This window comes from Mauremys mutica, chromosome 1, assembly GCF_020497125.1.
Source record: "Mauremys mutica isolate MM-2020 ecotype Southern chromosome 1, ASM2049712v1, whole genome shotgun sequence".
Taxonomy (NCBI): domain Eukaryota; kingdom Metazoa; phylum Chordata; order Testudines; family Geoemydidae; genus Mauremys; species Mauremys mutica.
The window spans coordinates 228,561,389-228,586,696 of NC_059072.1; the positions used below are offsets into that span (position 1 = coordinate 228,561,389).

The following is a 25,308-nucleotide window of genomic DNA, read 5'->3' on the forward strand; positions in this document are numbered from 1 at the left end:
GAGTAACTGTATGTTGCGTGATCGTTGAAATGTAGGACACTAAAGGACCTTCAGAGGTCCTCAAGTCCAGCCCCTTGCACTGAGGAAGTACCAAATAAACCTAGCCCCAAAAGTGAAGTTATTCTGTGGTTCATTATGCTCTTTGGATTACATTTATATCTTCATATGCTATATGGTACTGAAATTCTAGTTAGGTTTAACAAGACTGTGCGCGTGGTGTGTGTACATTACAAACACACACACACGGTAAACCTGGTATCTAGACGCCATTGCTAGGTTGGTGTCTCACTGTGCTAGGAACTGTACCCTAAAAGGACAAACTCCTACCGCAAAACCCACAGATTTTTAACTCTACAATCAATTTTTTAAGACTCTAAACAGTAAATGCCACATTTTTTCCTTATCTTTCACAAGTGTATTTATTCCTCTAAAACATATTAAAATAGAAAACATGTTCATCTGATCAATTATACAAAGTAAATACTAACATTGTATTAAAAATACTGAAAATATATGAAAGCACCAGAGCATTAGAATATTTATATTGGCAAAGATTCTAAGAATATATTTCTTGCAATTTTACAAAAAGTGCTACTATATCCAGTCAAAATTAGCAAAAAGCATTTTATAAACAGAGTTAGTAAAACTTGTCTCTAATTTACAAATTACTGTATGTTACCAGAACTCTAGATTATTTTTCCAGAGGATGTTCCATTAAATGCTTTGTTGACAGTGAAATATTTGGAATCTGAAGTACAGGAAAATAATTTAAACAATATGGCTAATGGTAACTGATGTTTGAATGTATTAAATATTATAGAAAATAAAAGAACAGCAGAAAGCAAGCTGAACAAAACCCAGAATAATGAAAAAATAAAGAGAACATTGTGATAAAGTAACGTGAAGTATGAGTTAATTCAGTATAGCTCACCAAGTACAAAGGTATTTCTGCAAAAGCTTTCCATTTCTATAGTAAATTTTCAGTAACCTTATTGGATTGATATTCTGCTTAATCAGAATTAGTCTATTAGTTCACTATCTAATTTTGTAGAATAAACTACTGATCACATTTTTTTAAACAATTTTCTTTTACTTTATGTCAATGATGCCACACCTATAATTATTAAAGAGACACTGACACCCAGTTTGTCCTGTTTTCTCCCCCCTTAAATTTTTTTTTTGGGAGGGGGAACAGTACATTCAAAATATAACATTAACTCTGCAATGATCTTTTCTAATTGATTAAAAAAAATCAAAGCCATCGGCCCAGCACTAATAAAGAGACTTATCCGGACAAGCCAATTTGTGGTGAAAACAAGAACTAGATTTCAGTTTTAAGTTTCAAGCATTTATTATAAATGGTCAGTCAAAAAAAAAAGGGGGGGGGGGCGGAGAGAGACCCTTAATTTATGAAAGATACCATGTCTCCTTTTAGGCTTTTAATTTTTAGATCATTTCAATATAAATATTTACAGAAATGAGTACAAAGAATCTTTGCTAGAATAAATTCTCACTCGTTTTATATACCATTCCTAAAATGCTTTCAAAGAAGCAGCAGATACTATATTTTTCATAGTCTAGCTAATATACTCAATCTTTTCCTGATCTGGCTTGTTTCCTCCAAATATTCATGCATGATTGAAAGATTGCACATCGCTCAGAAATGTTACTTACATTGATTTTTAGCTTTTATATGAATCATGCAGTTGACTATTGCTGACCTACTTAACAGCCTGTTGCTTTGAAGTTCGTATAAAGAGTTCCTTCCACAACAATGTGAAATTAGTAAACAGAGTAGGAAAATTTAATAAAACAAAATATCTATAATTAATTAGGACAGCATCTCAACAGAAGTATTTTTATCAAATTTCTTCGGAATTATGACAGGCATTTTTTCTGGGGAATATGGCTACAAACTGATGTACTGTGTATACTATTTGGCATGAAATATTTATACAATAGTTTTACATTCAGAAAAAAACAAAAAATAAAGATTTAACCATGATAAGAATGCTGTTCCTGAATTTCAAAAAGAATCACCATTTAACTACTGTGTACTATATGTCTCCCTATTTTCATATACACTATGTACATACACACATATCATGTAAGAAAAATCTAACCTGTACTATATAACAATTTTAATTCTGTAAAAAAAAAAAAGTTATTTTTTTAAATAAATGTAAGCAGCCTGCTTGCACCTTTTAGTATATCCTGTATGCATGAGAATGAATGAAACTAAAAAGGTGACATTCAAAGTACTTCAACCAAAAAGAGAAAAATAATATATTCTATGCAGTTTTAAAGTTACGGTATATTGTTACATTTACTCATCTTTTCTGTTTGGTAATATTCAATAACTTGTCCAGTGAACATAGCTCCTAGCTCTTTTAATATCTTTTTTCTGCACTGTGTCAAGACAGTTTCAGTAAATTTCTGAACTCTTGTTGGTCTTTCGTTTCTTCTTTTAACAGCAAATAGTATGACTCAACGTTGTACTTTACAGCACAGACCTCTCTCGTTTTTGGTAGTTTCAGGGTTTAATGGAGCAGCATTGGATTCTCTCTCCTTTCAAACCGATTAACACAGCCAGCAGGGGTAGTGCAAAGCATTGCTGTTTAGCATCTCTGAGTGTACAACACGTAGAAGCAAAAGGCAGCAATAGCAACTAAGAACAATGCTAATACAACTATTAGCTGCTGGAACCAGACACAGCGATCAATCTGCTCTTGAAGTCTTCTATTAACCTGTAATAATTGAGTTAGCTGAAAAGAAAAACAGGTTACATGATATTAAACAGCTTTTTGCTGAATGAACTCTCCTATCTCTAGTGATTTTAGCTGTACGTAATTCTGAGAAGCAGTTACAATACTAAATTAGCCAACAGTATATTTTATAAGATACACACAAAACATCTTCAAGAATTCCTCTATCACAATGTGCTCCCATAATTTGGATCACATCTGTAGAAGATACTATTTCAGAGGTATAAGCAATTCTATCTTAACCTATAGCTAGCTAGCTAGATCTATGTATGTATGTATATATATAAAAAACGACACTTTTCTACTAATCGACAGATAGGGACACGTAGCAATTCTACTCCTTGAGGTATTTAATACATATAAAAGGAATGAGAGTAGTGTGTTGGAAGTGGAAAATGTAGCAGAGTTCATTATATCAAGAATAATTAAAATAATGATGTCCCTGTATTTAGTTTACAGTTACTCTGAAGCATTCAATTCCTCCACTGAAAATATTTTCAGTTTGAAACTTGTTTTGTACAATTTCATTAAATCTTCTACTGCCATTTATAGCGGCAAGCTATTCATCTATAATTCTGTTCAATGACCATTTTGTATGAAAGAATACTCTTACCTGTAAGTGTAAATCTTCATTGGTTTTTGTAGGAATATTAAATGAATTCTCTTTTAATGTCAGAGTAGAAGGCTTGCTACTTTCTACAACATGACATCTTAACCTGTGAACATTTAAATGCAGTTCATCAATATTATTATAAAGTCTGTCGTTTTAACTAAAACAAAAAAAACATTTAAAGGACAAAAAACCTAAAACACACTATTCATAATATATTACAGTTCAATTATTTTACCACTGAATAGTTCAATACAACATTCTTATCAAAGAGATGATTCTGACCCCAATGAAGTAGACAGGAGATGGATCATGCCCAAAATACCATGGTTACAGTGTGACAGCTTTTGAAGTATGAAGGCAGAACAGGAACAGAATAATCCCTTACAACAGTGGTTCTCAACCTATTTACCATTGTTGGGTTGGCCACATTTGCAGCTCTTTATGTGTTGTTTGGGCTGCAACCACACAATATATATACTACAGGTATGGCCCTGACGCTGTCACATGGACCGCAGTTGTATGCTGATTGGGCCACAAGTGGCCCACAGGCCGCAGGTTGAGAACCACTGCCTCAGAATATATCACTTACCTTTATGCTTTTAATCTTACATAGTTACATACACTATATAGCTGATTATAACCCAAGATTCAATACCAAAGAAATGTTGTTTCATTTATGTTAAGTATAAAATATTCAGAGAAAGCAGAAACAGAATTTCAAAGCATGCCTAAATATACTTAGTTACCAGCTTCAAGACATGGTTTACAATAACAAGGTAAAAAAACCCAAAAACGTTACTTGAGAAAAAATAACCAGTGCATGCATTTGATGTCACACATGATATTGAAAATTAAAGCATTTTATAAAAACACAGCAGGAACCAATTTGGAAACATTTAAGACCATTAGAAGAGATGGATGCATTTATTTGCTGGCAGGGGGTGGGGTGGGTGGGGAAAAATCGAGCTTATCATGAGACTTTCAGTATTCTTATGTGAGAAGAATGGAAATATTAAAACTTTTGAGAGAAGAATAAAGCAGAATAAAATGGACAGAATGCTTTGGAATAACTTGTTTTTGAAAAAACAAAATGCTAACTGGCTTCCTCTGGGAGAGGTCTTAGCAAGATGGAGCTATTCGTCTGCGTCTATAAATATTCAAACAACAATGCATGATTTTAGGTGGGCAATCATGACATGCTCTACTGCACTTGATATAGGTTTCCTTGAAAACGAAAAGGTCAGCACTGTATAAATCTACATGCCACATTCCACATTACTGGATCAAGCACATTTCAGAACATCTTGCTTCCTGGTGCATTCATTTGTATTGGTTTATTAGTCAACTATCCCTTGAAGGCTGTTGTGGCAGTTTTAATATAGTCAAGCAATTTCTCACTATTGCTCAATAGTCTACCCTAACAAAATATCAGTGTCTAAGCAAGAAAGCATTTACTTACATTTTACAAACTCAGTGTGCAAATGCACACAGTTTACCTTTCTAATATGTGTAAACAAAAATGATCTAAAAATTGTGTCATGTTTTCCTATATAAAACTTTATTCTTTTCTGTGGGGATTTTGGAAGAATCTACCCTTACACGATTTGTATTTTGAAAAAAAGCAGCTAAAATGTGAGAAATAATCCCACAATTCCTTGAAAAGTGACATTGCTTTTACACTTTCCAGAAAGAATAAGTTTATTGAACGACAGAGCAACAGAAAATTTACCTAATGGTTGCATTTACGAACTGCTTAATTATCATAAAATATTCTCTTATGTGCATCTATGTATCATTTTGAATTACATGGCTAGGTTCAACATTCACATCTCAAACATATATGAGCTGGAAAAACAGATTTAATTAAAACACAAAGAAGCAATTTAGTAAAATATGAATTTCAGTAAGGTGGGGGGGGGAAATGTATGATGAAGAGAGCTCTTAGGTTGTAATGCCCTAACAAACTTGCCAATTTTATTAAAGCCAAGTGCTTCCATCCTCCAGACTTTACTTTAATTGCTGTTAACTTTTTCCAACATTCACACTGTAGGATGAAATTTTCCAGATCTGTTTTCTACTAGAGAATGAATGTTATGAGATATGCTTTTTGTTGTCCTGGTGAAAACTGATTTGGATTTAGCTAAATTCTGAAAGTTCTAAGTGAAAGTGTATGTTATGTTATGCATAACATTTTCCCAAAAATGTATAGAAGAACAGTTGTTAGTAAGGGTAATTAAGGTGTGCATGAAATAAAGTGGAGTTCTGGAGAAGCTTTGCATCATGGATTAAGGTATACGTTCAGTAAAGCAGGTCTGGTGGCTCTGCAGGAGACATTTCTACCAGTACATGTCTGATGGGGGAAAAGAGCATTCTAGCATTGGCTAGAAAATATTTCTATATTATCCAATTCTTCTTTCTAACTATTTGCTCTTTAGAAAACACCTATGAAATTATACTGCCCTGCCCTCACTCAAAAAAAACCCAAAACAACCACCTATCAAGAGAATGCTGAACGGCAGTTCTAATCTAAAAAGTGATTTTATAAAAATAGCACTTTCTTACTCAGCTTATCTACTCTGTCTATGCAGTAACATCTGTTCACTTTTGTTACAAAAATAAATTTTCCTACTGCTGCTTACTCATGTTAACACTTAACATTGTGAGAGTTCAGTTCTATTACAGCTTATGCATCAATAACAAACTAAGTGCCAATCAATTTTACCTGTAAAACCCACTGCAGGCAATGGGGATGAACAGGGGTCACCAAGAGCATAATTCAACTTGTAGAATCTTTAATATTGGTGATGATGCACAAATACAAGAAATTAGAATACAAGACCCACATAAGAAAAGCCTTTAAGCCAACTATATGCGTACCTATGTTCCATCACTTTGTTTCTAGGGACTTCTTTCCAAAACTGAGCTAATTCTGGTACACCTGCCCCAGAAGCCTGGTCCATTTCTGCTGCCATTATCAGGAAACGGTCCTGCAGGGAAGCGGCAAAACCTACCCTCAACCAAAAAATCCAAAACAATAAATTTAGCGGAGGTTGTACATTTACACTAAAACACCACTTTTACCTCTCTAGGAAGGAAATTAAAAAGTAATTTTAGTTACTAAGGAAAAAGTGAACTGTGCAGTTTAAGTAAATTTAACAGAACAGCACAAATACTAGAAAAAGGAGGTTACTCACCTGTAACTGGAAGTTCTTCGAGATGTGTGGTTCCTGTGTGTATGTCACACACGAGTGTGCATGCTCGCCATGCACCTGAATCCAGAAGTGTTTCTTACAGTGTCCGTTGACTTGCAATGCATAGGGAGTCTCCTAGTGGCTCCCAAGAAGAGGATATAAGATGGAGTGTGGGTCGATGGCATTCCAGTTCCCCTCTTACCATTACAAAATCCAGTTCAAAGCAGAGGGGTGGAGGGCAAGTAGTGGACTATAGAGAGGGACCACACAACTCGAAGAACCTCCAGTTACAGGTAAGTAACTTTCTCTTCTTTGAGTGATGGTCCTTATGTGTATTCCACACGTGGGTGTCTTGCGAGCAATGAACAACACGGAGATGGGTGTGAGGATACTAATGGCACTGCGATCTGTAGTATAGCATTGCCCATGGCTGTGTCTGTCGTTGCCACTTGTGTTATGGCGTAGTGTGCCATGAAAGTGTGGACAGAACGCCACATCACAGCTCAAGAGATGTCTTGCCAGGACACATTCGCCAGTGAGGCTGAGAAGGCGACTTATTTCCCTGTAGAATGGGCCATGACCCTGCCTGGCGGAGATAGCTGAAGTGTTTGTAGCATTTGAGGATGCGCTCCAAGACCCATTTGGAGATGGGCTGGGATGAGAGGGCTTGTCCATTTGACCTTTTGGCAATGGCCACCAATAGTTTAAGTGATTTTTGAAATGGTCCAGCCCCGTGGAGGAAGGACACTAGCATGCATGAGACATCAAGGGAATGCAGGCCCTGTCAGTGGGGAGGCGTGTGGCTTCAGGCAGAATACTGGCAAGTGGATGGACTGATTGAGGTGGAACTCAGATACCACTTTTAGAAGGAATTGGGGTGCAGCCATAAGGACATCTTGTCCTTGTGGAATATCGTGTGTGTGTGTGGGAGGGGTGTCTGGTATCATGGCTGCAAGCTCATCGACTTCTCTGGTCAAGGTTATGGCTACCAAGAATGCCACTTTCATTGAGAAGTGGCCATTGGTTCAAAGGATGGTCTTGTGAGGGCAAAGAGAATGAGATTAAGGTCACATGAGGGTGTGGGCTTCAGCGCTAGTGGAAAAGTGCTGAATAATCCTTTCATGAAGTGGACAGTGATACGGTGAATAAACACAGAGGGATGGGTGGTGTTGGGCATGCTGGTGAGTGTTCCAGATGTTTGGGTGCCCAGGTGACCATCGGTACCATTGGATCCCATTGGTGCCTGGCCTTGCCTTGCATATGGGGTATCTTGGGTGCTGGGCCAGCCGTATCTACATGTGACATCATCCCTAACTCGGCTTGAGGAGGAAACACTCAACTTGGGTGCAGTCCTTTGCAGAGACTTGACTCTTGTGCCTGTCAGAGCTTTTTGTTCTCATATTAGGACTTGTCCTTAGCCTATGGAGATCCAAGGCAGGCACTGTGCCTGGAGTGGACACTCACTGCCGATGGTGGCCGCTGTACTGGGTGTGTGTGGTGGGGCCTCCTGGGCCGGGATCTGAGCGAGCCTGGGGCCGCATGGCCTCCTCCATAAGATATTTGCAGAGGTGGAGCTTGTGGACTTTCCCTGGTCCTCGGCAGGAAGGACTTACAGAGGGCGCAGCATGCCACGGTGTGTGCCTCATCCAGGCATTAGAGACTCACACAGATGGAGTGTGGGTAGGAGACACAATTTTTGAAGCCTGGGATCATGGGGATAGTCCCTGAGGCAGGGTGGAGGGGGATGCGGTTCCCAAACAGGGAAGAGATCTACTATATTAACTACACTACATAAGAACATAAGAACGGCCATGCTGGGTCAGACCAAAGGTCCATCTAGCCCAGTATCCAGCTTTCAGACAGTGGCCAATGCCAGGTGCCCCAGAGAGAATGAACAGAACAGGTATCATCAAGTGATCCAAACTCTGTTGCCCATTTCCAGCTTCTGGCAAACAGGCTAGGGACTCCATCCCGGCCCATCCTGGCTAATAGCCATTGATGGACCTATCCTCCATGAATTTAATAGGGTTAAAAAAAGAACTAGATATAGTCTTGGCCTTCACAACATCCTCTGGAAAAGAGGTCCACAGGCTGACTGAATGTTGTATGAAAAAATACTTCCTTTTGTTTGTTTTAAACCTGCTGCCTATTAATTTCATTTGGTGAAATTAGTTCTTGTGTTATGAGAAGGAGTAAATAACACTTCCTTATTTACTTTCTCCACACCTCTCTATGATTTTATAAACCTCAATCATATCCCTCCTTAGTTGTCTCTTTTCCAAGCTGAAAATTCCCAGTCTTATTAATGTCTCCTCATATGGAAGCCGTTCCACACCCCTAATAATTTTTTTTGCCCTTTTCTGAACCTTTTCCAATTCTAATATATCTTTTGAGATGGGGGAACTACATCTGCACGCAGTATTCAAGATGTGGGCGTGCCATATAGAGGCAATATGATCTTTTCTGTCTTATTAACTATCCCTTTCTTAAGGATTCCCAACACTCTGTTTGCTTTTTTGACTGCCACTGTAAATTGAGTGGACGTTTTCAGAGAACTATTCACAATGACTCCAAGATCTCTTTCTTGAGTGGTAACAGCTAATTCAGACCCCATCATTTTATAGCTATTGTTGGTATGTTTTCCAATGTGCATTACTTTGCATTTATCAACATTACATATGGAGATATACCTATCTCATAGAACTGGAAGGGACCTTGAAAGGTCATTGAGTCCAGTCCCCCTGCCTTCACTAGCAGGACCAAGTACTGTCCCCGACAGATTCCCCCCCAACCCCCGATCCCTAAATGGCCCTCTCAAGGATTAAACTCATAACCCTGGGTTGAGCAGGCCAATGCTCAAACTGCTGAGCTATCCCTCCCCCCTGAATATCAAATTTCATCTGCCATTTTGTTGACTGGTCACCCAGTTTTGAGAGACCCTTTTGTAGCTCTTCGCAGTCTCCTTGGGACGTAACTATCTTGAGTATTTTTGTATCATCTGCAAATGTTGCCAACTCAGTTTACCCCTATTTCCAGATCATCATCTTGAACAGTACAGACCCCTGGGGGGACACCCTATCTACCTCTCTCCATTCTGAAAACTACCCATTTATTCCTACCCTTTGTTTCCTATCTTTTAACCAGTTACCAATCCATGAGAAGACCTTCCCTCTTATCCCATGACAGCTTATTTTGCATAAGAGCCTTTGGTGAGGCACCTTGTCCAAGGCTTTCTGAAAATCTAAGTACACTATATCCTCTGGGCCCCTCTTGTCCACATGCTTGTTGACCCCCTCAAAGACTTCTAGTAGATTGGTGAGGCATGATTTCCCTTTACAAAGAACATGTTGACTCTTCCCCACAAATCATGTTCATCTATGTGTCTGACAATTTTGTTCTTTACTACATTTTCAACCAGTTTGCCCAGTACTGACGTCAGGCTTACCAGCTTGTAATTGCTGGGATCACCTCTGGAGCCCTTTTTAAAAATTGGCGTCACATTAGCTATCCTCCAGTCATTTGGTACAGAAGCTGATTTAAATTATATGTTACAAACTACAGTTAGTAGTTGTGCAATTTCATATTTGAGTTCCTTCAGAACTCTTGGGTGAATACCATCTGGTCCTGGTGACTTATTACTGTTTAGTTTATCAATTTGTTTCAAAACCACCTCTAATGACACCTCAATCTGGGACAGTTCCTCAGATTTGTCACCTAAAAAGAATGTCTCAGGTTTGGGAATCTCCCTCACATCCTTAGCAGTGAAGACCAATGCAAATAATTCATTTAGTTTCTTCGTAATGGCCTTAACATCCTTGAGTGCTCCTTTAGTATCTTGATTGTCCAGTGGCTCCACTGGTTGTTTAGCAGACTTCCTATTTCTGATGTACCCCCCAAAAATTTGCTATCACTTTTTGAGTCTTTGGCTAGCTGTTCTTCAAATTCTTTTTTGGCCTTCCTAATTATATTTTTACATTTCATTTGTCAGAGTTTATGCTCCTTTCTATTTTCCTCACTAGGATTTAACTTCCACTTCTTAAAGGACGCCTTTTTGCCTCTCACTGCTTCTTTTACTTTGTTGTTTAGCCATGGTGGCACTTTGTTGGTTCTCTTACTATGTTTTTTAATTTGGGGGTACATATTTAAGTTGAGCCTCTATTATGGTTTCTTTAAAAAGTTTCCATGCAACTTGTAGGGATTTCACTTTTGGCGCTGTACCTTTTAATTTCTGTTTTACTAACTTGCTCATTTTTTGTGTAGTCCCCCTTTCTGAAATTAAATGCTAGTGTTGGGCTGCTGTGGTGTTTTCCCCGCCACAGGGATGTTAAATTTAATTATATTATGGTCACTATTACCAAGCATCCAGCTATATTCACCTCTTGGACCAGATCCTGTGCTCCTCTTAGGACTAAATCAAGAATTGCCTCGTCTCTTGTGGGTTCCAGGGCTAGCTGCTCCAAGAAGCAGCCATTTAAGGTGTGAAGAAACTTTATTTTTGCATCCCGTCCTGAGGTGACATGTACTCAGTCAATATGGGGATAGCTGAAATTCCCCATTCTTGATACTTGTCCCCATTATTATTATGTTTTTTATTTTTATAGCCTCTCTAATCTCCCTGAGCATTTCACAGTAACTATCACCATCCTGGTCAGGTGGTCAGTAATAGGTCCTTACTGCTATATTCTTATTATTAGAGCATGGAATCACTATCCATAGAGATTGTATGGTACAGTTTGGTTCATTTAAGATTTTTACTTCATTTGAGTCTACATTTTCTTTCACATAGTGCCACTCCACTACCAGCATGACCTGTTCTGTCCCTCTGATATATTTTGTACCCTGGTATTACTATGTCCCATTGATTATCCTCATTCCACCAAGTTTTTGTGATGCCTATTATATCAATATCTTCATTTAATATGAGACACTCTGGTTCACCCATCTTATTATTTAGACTTCTAGCATTTGTATAAAAGCACTTTAAAAACTTGTCACTTACATGATGTAATTGAATGGGACTCTTTTTCATATGACTGTTTCTCATCAGATCCTACCCGTATTTTATCATCTTCAATCCTCTCCTCCTTACTAGGACATAGGCCTGGTCTACACTATGAGTTTAGGTCAAATTTAGCAGTGTTAAATCGAATTAACCCTGCACCCATGTACACAACAAAGCCATTTTTGTTGACATAAAGGGCTCTTAAAATTGATTTCTGTACTCCTCCCTGACGAGGGGAGTAGCACTGAAATCGACATTGCCTGTTCGAATTAGGGTTAGGGTGGACGCAATTCGACAGTATTGGCCTCCGAGAGCTATCCCACAGTGCACCATTGTGACTGCTCTGGACAGCAATCTGAACTCAGATGCACTGGCCAGGTAGACAGGAAAAGCCCCGCAAACTTTTGAATTTCATTTCCTGTTTGCCCAGTGTGGAGAGCTGATCAGCACAGGTGACCATGCAGTCCCAGAATCGAAAAAGAGCTCCAGCATGGACCGTACAGGAGGAACTGGATCTGACTGCTGTATGGGGAGATGAATCAGTGCTATCAAAACTCTGTTCCAAAAGACGGAATGCCAAAATATTTGAAAAAAAATCTCCAAGGCCACAATGGACAGAGGCCACAACAGGAACTTCACACAGTGCTGCGTGAAACTTAAGGAGCTGAGAAAAGCCTACCAGAAAGCCAAAGAATCAAACGGACGCTCCGGGACAGAGACGCAGACATGCCGCTTTTACGCTGAACTGCAGGCAATTCTAGGTGGGGGGGGGCTGCCCCCACCACCCCACCCGTCCATGGACTCTGATGATGGGGTACTCTCAGTCACCATGCCTGAGGATTTTGCGGACAGGGAAGATGATGATGAGAAGGAGGACAACGCTGAGGAGAGCACACAGCACACCATTCTCCCTGACAGCCAGGATCTTTTTCTCACCCTGACTGAAATACCCTCCCAACTCTCCCAAGGTGGTATCCCAGACCATGAAGCTGTAGAAGGGACCTCCAGTGAGTGTACCTTTGTAGATATAAAACATGGTTTGAAAGCAAGCGTTTAATGATGAATTTGCTCTGAGGACTTGGGATGCATTCGTGGCCAGTACAGCTACTGGAAAAGTCTGTTAACGTGTCTGTGAATGGAACGGAAATCCTCCTGGGACATCTCCATGAATCTTTCCTGGAGGTACTCTAAAAGCTTTTGCAGAAGGTTTCTGGGGAGAGCAACCTTATTCTGTCCTCCATAGTAGGACACTTTACCACGCCATGCTAGCAGTCATTCCAGAGAAAAGCAGGGGGTGGGGCTGGGGGGTGTTAGTTTGGTTGCTGCTGCTGCACGTTAACACAAAAACCGCAGCCCTAAATGGACAACTCAATGGGCTTTGCTTGATATGGAAAAGGAGGGCGCTGCTGTTATGAAAGACCATGACTTACCATGGCCGCCTGCAAGCCAAATTCTGTTGCCTGGCGTGTTTGATCTCTAACACCAAAGCCACAGGCACTCAATATAAGTTGCAAAAAAATGACCTTGTACTGAAATCACATGCTATGTAATGTGAATAGTGTTGTTCACCATGAGTGAGTATACCCCTTGTTCTGTAAAATGTATCTTTTAAAATACTTCTCTCCCATTTTTTCCCTCCCACAGCTGCGAATGTTTCAAGCCTCCCTCCTCCATCCCAAAGGCTATATTAGATAAGGCAGTGAAAAAAACCACACGTGTGATGAAATGTTCTCTGAGCTCATGCAGGCGTCCCGCACTGAAAGAGCTCAGCAGAAAGTGTGGAGGGACACAATAGCACAGGACAGGAAAGCGGCCAGTGAATGTGAGCAGAGGTGACGGCAGGAAGATCAGAGGAGGCAGGATGCAACTCTGGGGCTACTGCGGAACAAACAGACATGTTTTCAAAGCTTCTCTGATGTGCAGCGTGCTCTGCTGTGCTCTTCTAATTGCCCTGGTCTCTGGCTGTGCATAATCAGCGGCCAGGCGATTTGCCTCAACCTCCCGCCCCGCCATAATCATCTCCCCCTTACTTTCAGAGAGATTGTGACGCACACAGCAAGCAGTAATAACAATGGAGATATTGGTTTCGCTGAGGTCTGAGCGAGTCAGTAAACTGCGCCAGCGACCCTTCAAACGTCCAAACGCACATTCTAACACCATTCTGCACTTGCTCAGCCTATAGTTGAACAGCTCCTTACTACTGTCCGGGGTGCCTGTGTACGTCTTCATGAGCCAGTGCATTAAGGGGTAGGCTGGGTCCTCAAGGATAACTACAGGCATTTCAATATCCCCAAAAGTTATTTTCTAGCCTGGGAAGTAAATCCCTTCCTGCAGCCATTTAAACAGACCAGAGTTCCTGAAGATGCGAGCGTCATGAACCTTTCCTGGTCATCCCACGTCGATGTTGGTGGTCCCTTGTGATCCACCAGTACTTGCAGCAGCATTGAAAAGTACCCCTTGCGGTTTAAGTACTCGGTGCCTTGGTGGTCCGGTCCCAACATAGGGATATAGGTCCCGTCTATCCCCCCACCACAGTTAGGGAATCCCATTGCAGCAAAGCCATCTACTATGATCTGCATGTTTCCCAGAGTCACTAACTTTGATAGCAGCAGCTCAGTGATTGCATTGGCTACTTGCAGGACAGCAACCCCCACAGTAGATTTGCCCACTCCAAGTTGATTCCCAACTGACCGGTAGCTATCGGGCATTACAAGCTTCCACAGGGCTATCGCCACTCGCTTCTCAACTGTGAAGGCTGCTCTCATCTTGGTATTCTTGCGGTTCAGGGCAGGGGAAAGCAAGTCCCAAAGTTCCATGAAAGTGCCCTTACACATGTGAAAGTTTCAGAGCCACTGGGAATCATCCCAGACCTGCAACACTATGCGATCCCACCAGTCTGTGCTTTTTTCCCAGGCCCAGAATCGGCGTTCCACGGCATGAACCTGCCCCATTAACACCATGATGTCCACACTGCCAGGGCCCGCGCTTTGAGAGAAGTTTGTGTCCATGTCCTCATCACTCTTCGTCACCACGCTGCAGTCGCCTCGCTGCCTGGTTTTTCAGCTTCTGGTTCTGCATAAACTGCACGATAATGTGTGAGGTGCTTACAATGCTCATAACTGCTGCGGTGAGCTGAACAGGCTCCATGCTTGCCGTGCTAAGGTGTCTGCTCAGACAATCCAGGGAAAAGGGCGCAAAATCATTGTCTGCCGTTGCTTTCACGAAGGGAGGGTTGACTGACGACATTTACCCACAACCACCCGCAACAAATTTTTGGCTCCATCAGGCACTGGGAGCTCAACCCAGAATTCCAATGGGCAGCGGGGACTGCGGGAACTGTGGGATAGTTACCACAGTGCACCGCTTGGAATGTCGACGCTTGCCACGGTACTATGGACACACACCGCCGAATTAATATGCTTAGTGTGGATGCATGCACTCGACTTTATACAATCTGTTCCCAAAAGTCCACTTCTGTAAAATCAGAATAATTTAGTAGTGTAGACATACCCATACAGGATCTTCATTAATAGATACTCCCCTAAGGGATGTCTTCCTGAGTAGCCCCATCCCCGGTTAAGGGTTGTTGGGTGCTAAAGAGCTTGGGGATCAAACCCTCATTAAGAAGCTCTCAGCCTTGCCTAGCACTGTAAATTAACTTATCTACCTATACTAACAAAATTATTTACATAGTATATACAAAGTAAAATCACTCTCTTAGCAGACTAAGCATGAAGGAACAGGGCTTCCGACTGAGGCCAGGCAGAGGTGAGAGGGAACTGGAGTGGCATCAACCGACACTACTACTTATCCTCGCCTGGGAGCCACAAAGAGACTCACTATACATGTGTAGGTCAACGGACACTGCTGAAAAACACTTCCGGACTCGGGCGCATGGCATGCATGCGTACCCACATATGGAATACACATAGGGACTATCACTCGAAGAAGGTAGGTATACTGCAACTACAATAGGTGTCAAAAAATTGTGACGTCACACAGGAATAAAGGAGAAAACACATTAAACTGCAGGAATTAAAATTTTCCTAATGGAGACTATTTAGTTAAAATGCAACAGCAAATCTATGCTAGTGAACAATCCAAAACTTATTTGTTGCTGTTATTTCACAAAATAGACTTATTGCATTTGGTAAGATTTGTAAAAAAGCAGCTGGATAGCAATAGAGGCATAAGACAACAAGCTAACAACCACTTTAGTGGATTTATGGTATAATTTGACATAATTACCCTTAATAAAATTATTTCGACATGTGGACCCTTTGAGATTAAAAAGAAAATTAAACAGTGATGGATTTTTAATTAGGAATATTTTAAATGAGAACTCATTTGGAGACATATCTGGCAATATCTTATAGGAAATATAAAGAATGAATTTAGTATTCACTCATGCTAAACATTCCTCTCTAAAACTTGTTTAAAAGATTTCATATTATTTCATTATAAAAGAGCTAACCAAGCAGAAAGATGCAGCTGTTCTTTATAGAAATGTATTCCCAAAATTACTTACATTTGACTTCCATAACACAAAATTTGAATCTCTTTTCCATCAAATATCAGTATGCAGTACAATTTCAGTATAATTACAAATCACATGGATGAAATATTAACATTGTTATCTGTACTGAATGAAATAAATTGTTTGTGTTTGTTCAACTTGTCCAGAGGCCAATCTCATTTTCATTGTTTTACACTCAAAATCCTGGGACTTTGGTAAAAAGACAAGACTACTGTTAATTGCATTAGTGATTAACAGAACACTTCTCTACTGGATGAAGAAAATAATTCAAACCAAATTGCCTCAATATACATCTCTAAATATGATGCTTATTTTAAATCCTTCACTAGGGACTACTGCAACAGATTAAAACATTCTTCAGCCATTCTTGAAGATAACCTAACATGGGCCCACTCAATTTTAGCAGCAAAAATCTTGAATAATGAAGCAGTGTCAACTGTGATACTACAGCAGTACCAAGAAGAAAAAAAATGCAGTTTGGGTGCCTTGTTATGTTAAGCAAATCTCCATGGCTAGTCCACTGCTCGTCTAGCAGGTCCCAAAGCTCACAGTGCCAGGAGGTGTGTCCCACAACTGAGTATATATAGAGGCCAATTCAAAGAAGAGCTATTAATTGTGCATGTATCTCCTGTAGACTTGTTTGAAAAGTGTGTCCTATGAGTTTCTACTTACCACCATGGAGGGATACTACTATGTCTATTGATGTACCAGGTTCACAACTACTATTACTTGGTTTAACTCTATACTTGTCAGGAGCAGTTGTTCTCACCTAAAAATAAAAACAAACAAGCATATGGAGTATGTCAGAGTTTAAACACATTCTGCCTACCAGTTCTGTTACTGCTAATTTACAAAAAAGGAGAAGAGACAGGGTTTGGTGTTCCTAAAATGTTATCAGACCTCTATTATTGCCAAAAGATGGAGTAATGAAGACAACAGATTTAAAAAACCAAAACATACCCCACACCCGTTTCCTTTTTGGGAGTAGTCTTAGAAGCTAATGCTTCCAATTTCTTCCTCTATCAGTTTTGTCCTTCCCTAATTGGTAAAGACGGATTTCTTCTCTATTTTTAAAAAAAAACAAACTAAACAAACAAAAATACTGAACGTAATACTTGTGAAAGTTGCTAGTTTGACAACTTTGAAACCTGAATCATGTATATATGCAAAGAACATGTACGAAGTGGTGGTAAACCTAGTCAATGCACACCTAAATTCATTTAATTTCCTTCATCCCTAAAAATATGGCTACTGAGTTGAACATGGAACCGGGACTGCACTTATTTCTCTGAAGGTGATCTAATGGGGAATGGATTTTTCAGCAGCTTTGACAAGTTGATCACAAAGAGCTGATGACTTGTTCCTGGAATAAGGGGGAGGGAGGGGAGATCTAGCAATGGCTGGACACCCAAATATGTGTTAAGACACCACCCTTTCGTTATTGTTACTGTTAATTATCTCATTTGACCTTTATTCCATGAAAGATTTGGGATTTTGCACAAAATCTGCCACAACAAATTTATATTTCTGCACAAATGAAAAGCATGTGTACAGCAAAACAAAACAATGTATAGACACAAATAATATTTACCTTAAAGGCCACTACATTTTTAGTCACATTTGTCAGAACTATCAAGCATTTTTTCTCTCCAATTTCTTTGGATCCAAAAAACAGCTCTTCTGATGGACTAATTGAAAATAAAATAAAAATTGGATTATACCATTTTCATTGAGCAATCCACTATTTTTAACACAAATAATCTTTCTAAATCATTTATCATAACACAAATCTGAGTTTATTTATTAAAAAAGTGCTTTCTATCCATCAGTTACAGTCACTGTTAATTAAGTTCTCCATGGGCATGCTGCCACAATATTCTGCAGCATATTTAAATTTGATAGAATCTAGAGCTGGTAACAGTAAAAGGTGTAAGTGTTTTGTGTGCGTGCGTGCACTAGGAACTAAAGGTTTGTCTCTCCCGTTTCTTGATACTCTCATGTAATTGGAAAAAGTTGGTTATGCCTCTCTTTCAAAATTGTATGACACTGGTATTATCGTTCTGGAATTTGACATTCTTCTTGAATAGAGAAAACAGGGCAAATGCATGAGCCAAGTAAGAAAAAGATTAGTAATGGAAGGAAGAGAACTGGCACAAGAAGATATTAGTATTTTTAAAAAGAATAAAATAATTGAAAGGCACACATAAAAGTGTTATTCTTTTTCCTGACAATTTTTTTCTGAAAAGTGAGGGTCATGTTAAGTAATCATGATCAGTTCCTTTCTTTTCCCCAATTTCTTAACAGTAATTTAGCTTGTTTTGACTCCTTCTCCCCCAAAGCTACCTTATGCCTCTACCCACCCCTCAGACCAGGGGTTGGCAACCTTTGGCACACAGCCCATCAGGGTAATCTGCTGGCGGGCCACGAGACATTTTGTTTACATTGACAAGCACAGCCCACCATTGCTCCCAGTGGCTGCAGTTCACCGTTCCTGGGCAATGGGAGCTGCAGGAAGGGCGGACAGCACATCCGTTGTCTACATTAGAAAACTTGCATCAATTAACTAAATTGATCTAGTTTAATTGGTGCAAATCTTAACAGACACACTTACACCTCTGTAACCCTTGTTTATATTTGGTTTTAACTTAAATCAGAAACTAAAATTGCATCCAATGAAATACGTTTTAAAAAATCAACCTGGTTATCTTACTTAAGCTAAGCAATTTTAAGCAAGGGTTAAACTAGTTTAAGTTTATGGAGTTTACAATGGTCTAACTAGATTATTTAAAATTTAGTTAAACTGGTCACTTTGCTAATACAGTTAAGCATTGGACTGTCAATTAGTGCCAGGCACAGACATGGCACTGAAAAAAACAACCAAAAAATAACTTTTGATCTATGAGGAAAAATTAATGATCACTGAAGGTGTTCATTCACACAGATAAATATAGTATGCTACAGATACTTAGAATTGTTGAATGGAAGACAGGAAAGTCTGAGAAGATTTCATATCAGATAAAGTAAGAGTTTTTAGAAGACAAAAAATTAAAATTAGTCAAATCGCTTAACTCTTGATTTCAGTTCCAGTGGTTTTAAACTGATTAAATTAATTTTAAGGGAGCGATACACAATGCAACAAAGCAAACAAAATTACTATTGAACACTATTACCTTATATGTAATAACGGTCCTTTAAAAATGGTTAACGCTTTCTTTGCATTTTTTGTTTTGGAATCTGTTTTGTCATTCTCTTCTGGTTTGGAAATTTGTTCTACAGAACATACCTGAGTAAAAATAAAGGAATAAAAAATATGAGTCACACACATTACAATCATGTACATATTTCTGCAGTAAACGTAATAGCAAGATGCTCATTCCACCAAATTTACATGTTATTGAATCTGTTAATTTTTGAATTCCCTGTAATTCAGTGAATGAACCATGTATGATGGCTTTGAAATATATGCACACAATCAGGCTTCTAACAAATTACATATTTTATATGATGTCTCATTCCCAACAGTTGACAAGAAGAGGTCTTTATTCAGGCCTAATTTGATGGTGTCAAGTTTGCAAATTAATTCCAGTTCTGCAGTTTCTCGAAGTCTGTTTTTTGGTTGAAGAATGATGACTTTTATGTCTGTTATTGAGTGTCCAGAGAGACTGAAGTGCTCTCCTACTGGTTTTTGAATGTTACAATTTTTGACTTGACAATTCTTGACACCATCAAATTAGGCCTGAATAAAGACTGGGAATGGCTGGGTCACTACAAAAAATAATTTTCCCTCTGTTAATACTCACACCTTGTCAACTGCTGGGAATGGGCCACATCCACCCTGATTGAATTGGCCTGGTTAGCACTGACCCCCACACTTGGTAAGGCAACTCCCATCTTTTCATGTGCTGTATATTTATACCTGCTTATTGTATTTTCCACTCCATGCATCTGATGAAGTGGGTTATATCCCATGAAAGCTTATGCCCATATAAATCTGTTAGTCTCTAAGGTGCCACAAGGACTCCTAGTTGTTTTAACAATATGAAAGAAGCTGAGGTTCCAGTAACTTCATACATATAACATGATTGTTACAACAGTGCAAAGTGGATACTTTTGCCTATTAATGTCACAACCCAGAACTAAATGATTAATTTGGTGACGGGGCTAAAGCAGTTCATTTAGGAAGCGTATAAGGTGAAAGCTGAAATTAGCAAAGCAAAAATTTGGTAAGCTTGAGTTAAGTGCAATGAGGTGTTTTTGTCATTCAGTTTATTTGCATGAGGGATTCGCTATGTGAAGGTATATTTTGTCACAGACAAAACACAGAAAGTGTAAGAATGGACAAAACATGATAATTTGGGAATCAATCCAACTTTTGAATTCTGTTTGACATTATGGATTATGAAATGTTCTTATTAAAGAATTGCTACATCATGAACACTTCACTTTATGAGGATCCACCACTGCTCACAAAACATGCACCAGGTGCACTACTGAGGACAAAAGGAAGATATTTAAGGCTAATGATGGGGCAAAAGTTATGCAAAAGAGAGAAACTGCATCCCAAGGGAAAAGCTACTTCCTCCTCCATTTGAGGGGAGGGTTGTGGTGGTGTGTTTTTTTTAAAACAGTGAGCAGCTACCACAAGACAGAACAAAGAAAGCAGCTGAGAAGGAGAAGTTTAAATAAGAAAACACAAACATACAGAAGTCAGATTGCAAGATGAACCATTGGGCAGGAGGAGACAGCAAAGTCACAGAAAATGGGGAAGGACTCTCTGAGGGAGAAGCCATCCAACATGTGACCGCCTGCATGAAGCAGTGAAACTGCCTGCTTTACTGGACAGAGACAGCCCCAAGGAACTCTGACACAAGCCCAAAGAATGCTCTGGAGTGGTGAGAAAATTGAAGAAGGGAAAGGCACGTACAGTGTTTTGGTTTGTAGACGTGTACTTTCTTGCCCTTTATATGATTAAGAGCAGTTGCGTTAGGCTATGGCTACGCTACAAGCTGGGGTGTGACTCACAGATCACGTCTGCAGACTTATGTTAGCTCTCATTGAGCTAGTGCAGGGGTAGGCAACCTATGGCACGCGTGCCGAAGGCAGCACGCGAGCTGATTTTCAGTGGCACTCACACTGCCCGGGTCCTGGCCACTGCTCTGGGGGGGCTCTGCATTTTAATTTAATTTTAAATGAAGCTTCTTAAGCATTTTAAAAACCTTATTTTTTACATACAACAATAGTTTAGTTATATATTATAGACTTATAGAAAGAGACCTTCTAAAAACGTTAAAATGTATTACTGGCACGTGAAACCTTAAATTAGAATGAATAAATGAAGACTCGGCACAGCACTTCTGAAAGGTTGCCGACCCCTGAGCTAGTACGAGTATAAATAGTAGTGTAGCCACAGTAGCATGGGCAGTGACAGTAGCAATACAGGTTAGCCATGCCAAGTATGTACCCACTGGCTTCAAGTGGGTTTTTACTCAGCCCAGCTAAGCTGTACCTCCACTGCCTATGCTACCGTGGCTATGCTACTATCTATAATCTATACTCACGCTAGTTCATAAGAGGCGAGCCTGAGTATGCATACACATGCTGAGAACCACACCCCTTGCTTGTAGTGTAGATGTAGCCTTAGATACTAGGCAAATTGCCAGTGTGTGCTGAATGCTTTACAACTACTATGTTGCCTCCTAAGAGAGATAAACTAAACCAGATGCTTCACACTTTTGGGCTGGAGTTTTGAGAGAGGATGTACTTAAGTATGGGAGAGTCCGAAGGGTCAGTGACTTGCCCAGAGGCAGGCAGCTGGGCAATGGGTTCCAGCTCTCAGAAAGGGATGCCAGATGGAAAGTCTGTGCCCTGAGTGTGTGCCTAGGGACCCCAAAATTGGGGCAGTGGCTGGACTCCATTCAGGCTCTAGAAGATTGGAATCTAGGGACAGTGTCTTAAACCCCCTTCACCGTAGTCTGGTGGGTGGCCAGCAAGGGGGTGTCTGACCGGATCTATGCCAGAATCTATAGCAGTGTTTGGGATTAGTGTAGTACAAGAAGCTTTTAAAAACACTTTTGCAAGGGACTTCACTTCTACTGTTAGTCTGAAAGCCAGGAGCAGATCTTTTAATTGCCTTGGGTAAAAATAGTTGCCAAATATGAATTAGGAACAGCTCAGGAAAGAGCAGATTCTGAGCCTGTGTGCACAGTGAGGTCTGGCTTCTGCTGATCAGAAAAATTGGAATTGGTGGCCACACTGCATACATATATCATGGGATGGATGGAGCACCTGCTCCAAGCCAGGGGCAAGACTAGATCCCTTTTTTCTCTCCTAGAGGGTAGGCAGGAACCAAAGAGACGGTGTCACAGACAGGTCCCAAGATGGTCAATAAGATGTAATGGTGATGGCGAGAAGCCCAGAGCTGTGGAGGCTGGAGTGAAGACCGCTTGTGAAGGAGAGACGGATGGCGCTGATGGCACTGCTGCACTCCCGTGCCTGGAGGCAGGATGGACACACTCCAAACCAGGGTCCCTTCTCCTACAGGGCATGCAGGTGACCAAGCAGACGGTGCCACAGATGATCCAGAAGACACAGTGGCCATGGTGATAGGTCCAGAGCTATGGAGGCTGGGGTGGAAAAGGCTGCTTGTAAAGGAGAGAGAGAGATGGTGCTGGAGGCCTGGCATCAGAGTGAGCAGACAGAGCAAGAGGGTCAGAAGCTTGTTGACCAGGACACATGCCACCAGTTCAAAAGAGGAGAAGAGGGTCAAGTCACATTCATGGGACCCAGGAGGAGGAACATGAGCGCATATCTAATCAGGTGTTAGCAGGCAAATATATGTGGGTATGATGAAGCCCTTCAGTGTGCTTGTAGCCTGAGTCTCAAATCTGGGATGCCAACTGCAGGAATACGGGAAGTGACTTTTCTTAATGTGTTATTCTGTGTAATGATGTAATAGGGATAATTCCAGAGGGCTCAAGTGCAAACCCACCAAGGTAAGACTTAGTACCTGAGGGGGCAAGCTCGCTGTCTAGCCTTCCTGGGGCAACTAAGTCAGTGCTCACTGCATCTGTGGCTCAGAATCATGCTGGGAGCATTGAGACACTGGCAGGGTTAGATGCCGCAGCCAGAACTCCACTGGGAGCAAAGAGACTGAAGCAAAGTTACAAAGGTGCTGTGTGCCAGAACTCCCTTGGGAAAACGGATATGGAGGGTGTACTGCCAAATTCATGATACCTACCAGAGGGTTGGAAAAGCCCCAAAAGAATATGAAGTGACTGCTTGGGGACATGTAGAAGGAAAAGTGCCCCTTAATCTATAGCTTCAGTGTGGTCATTTACAATGCAATAGAATCAGAGGGAGGTGGGGGAAGCACCAGGAGGTGTGAAGAAGGGGACTGTGCATAGATTCGACTTTGCCAGGGGACAGGGACTGCTCTTCACAGCAACACTGTGGTGCCAAGACCCACTCTGCAGGCACCCAAAGCCTGTTGTAGCCACCCTAACCTCTCAGAGGTGTTGGGGTAACTAGAATTAGATGAGAAGGTCCCAGGAACTCTCCACCTCTGTTGATCCCTTTCCTGGCATAATGAGGGAGAAGATTTATACGATGTAGATAGGAACCGACCTATAAATTCACATGTAATTGTACTTTGGTGTGATCAGTAGAATTGTTTAATGAATGTATGAAGTTCAAAATGAATAGTAACAAAAGAGACTGTCTAAAAATGGGGTGTTAGAGCACACCTAGAATACCTGAGTACCTCTACTCTGGGCTGTTTATTTTTTGGACAAGGGAGAAATGTGAATTTGTCTGAAGAACCAATCAATTTATCCTATCAACCAGGAGTTATTATAAAATGTTCCTCTTTAAAACTGCTCCATCACAAATGCCTCTTTGTATGTGGCTCCACTGTTGCTGGCAGGAAATGCACCAGTAACACTACAGCCTGAGGTCAAATGGAAAGCACTTCAGGAGCAAAACTTATGCGAAAAAGAGCAACTACATCCCAAAAAGAAAGAAGCCAGGTGACCAGGAGGGGTTTAAGTAAGGAAACACACAACCAAGAAAGCCAGATAGGAAGAGGAAGCACTGGATGGGAGAGAGCAAAGTTACAGACAATGGGGAAGGAGACTTCATTAGGGAAAAGTCCCCAAAACACGTACCAGCCTCCATGAAGCAGGGAAACCCAAACTCTTTCCTGGAAAGAGTTGAACTTTACAGGTACTCTGAGCCTACCCAAAGAAGGCCCTGGAGCGGTGAGGAAACTGCGTAGGGAAAGGTGTGTACAGTCTATTGTTTTAGGGATCTGTACTTTTGTGTGTTTATACAATTAAAGCAAAAGAGCAGCTGTGTTAGACTCTGGGCAAAGTGTCAGTGGGTGCTGAATGTTTTACAACTACCATGTTGCTTCCAGAGAGTTAAACTAAGCCAGAAGCTTCAGACCTTTAGGGTGGAGTTCCTGGAGAAAGTGTGTTTACATATGGGACTGTCTGATGGGTCAGCAATGTGCCCAAAGAGGCTAGGAACCTAAACAGCGGGTGCCAGCATTCAGAACATGCCAGATAGAAGGTCTGTGCCTACAGATTCCGAGACTAGCTATATTCCCATTCGGGAGGCTTAAAAAACCCAGAGATCCAGGGACACAGAGGTTTCGATTCCCTTCACAGCAGTCCAGTGGGTGGCCAGCAAAGGGGCACCTGACCAGATTTGTGATACAAAGTTGATATGCAGAAAAGTAAAGTAATAATACCACAATGCTGTTTCTATTTGAAATAAACAAAAAGGTAAACCAGTAATAAGTTCCCACACAAAAATAGAAATGAGGAGTATGGAGCATGAGGTATTCACACATGCTACACCTCTACCCCGATATAACGTGACCCGATATAACACGAATTTGGATATAATGTGGTAAAGCAGTGCTCCAGGGAGGCGGAGCTGTGCACTCCGGCGGATCAAAGCAAGTTCGATACAATGTGGTTTCACCTATAACATGGTAAGATTGTTTGGCTCACGAGGACAGCGTTATATTGGGGTAGAGGTGTATTAACTCTTTAGTGAGAAATACACAACACAATTAAGATCAGTATATTAAAGTATTCTAGATTTTATAGCACATACAAATTAAGTTTGAAGTGAGCTTAGAAGGGCGCTTTTCTTGTACACACACACACACACAGAGTCAGAGGGAGAGATCTGAG

At 40.5% G+C, this 25,308-nt stretch overlaps 1 protein-coding gene across 2 annotated transcripts in view; it reads right to left on the reverse strand.

The window, feature by feature from the left end:
• Nucleotides 1-417: 417 nt before the first annotated feature.
• The window catches only part of MOSPD2 (motile sperm domain containing 2), a 62,847-nt gene continuing 37,956 nt past the window's right edge, over nt 418-25,308 (reverse strand). For both annotated transcript variants that reach the window (XM_045028309.1, XM_045028383.1), the window contains exons 10-15: nt 19,279-19,391; nt 17,700-17,796; nt 16,781-16,877; nt 6,256-6,385; nt 3,379-3,481; nt 418-2,765 (exon numbers count right to left, since the gene is read on the reverse strand). In XM_045028309.1, coding sequence (XP_044884244.1) covers nt 2,619-2,765; nt 3,379-3,481; nt 6,256-6,385; nt 16,781-16,877; nt 17,700-17,796; nt 19,279-19,391 — 687 coding nt within the window. In that variant the 3' untranslated portion in view covers nt 418-2,618. The remainder of the gene's footprint in view (nt 2,766-3,378; nt 3,482-6,255; nt 6,386-16,780; nt 16,878-17,699; nt 17,797-19,278; nt 19,392-25,308) is intronic.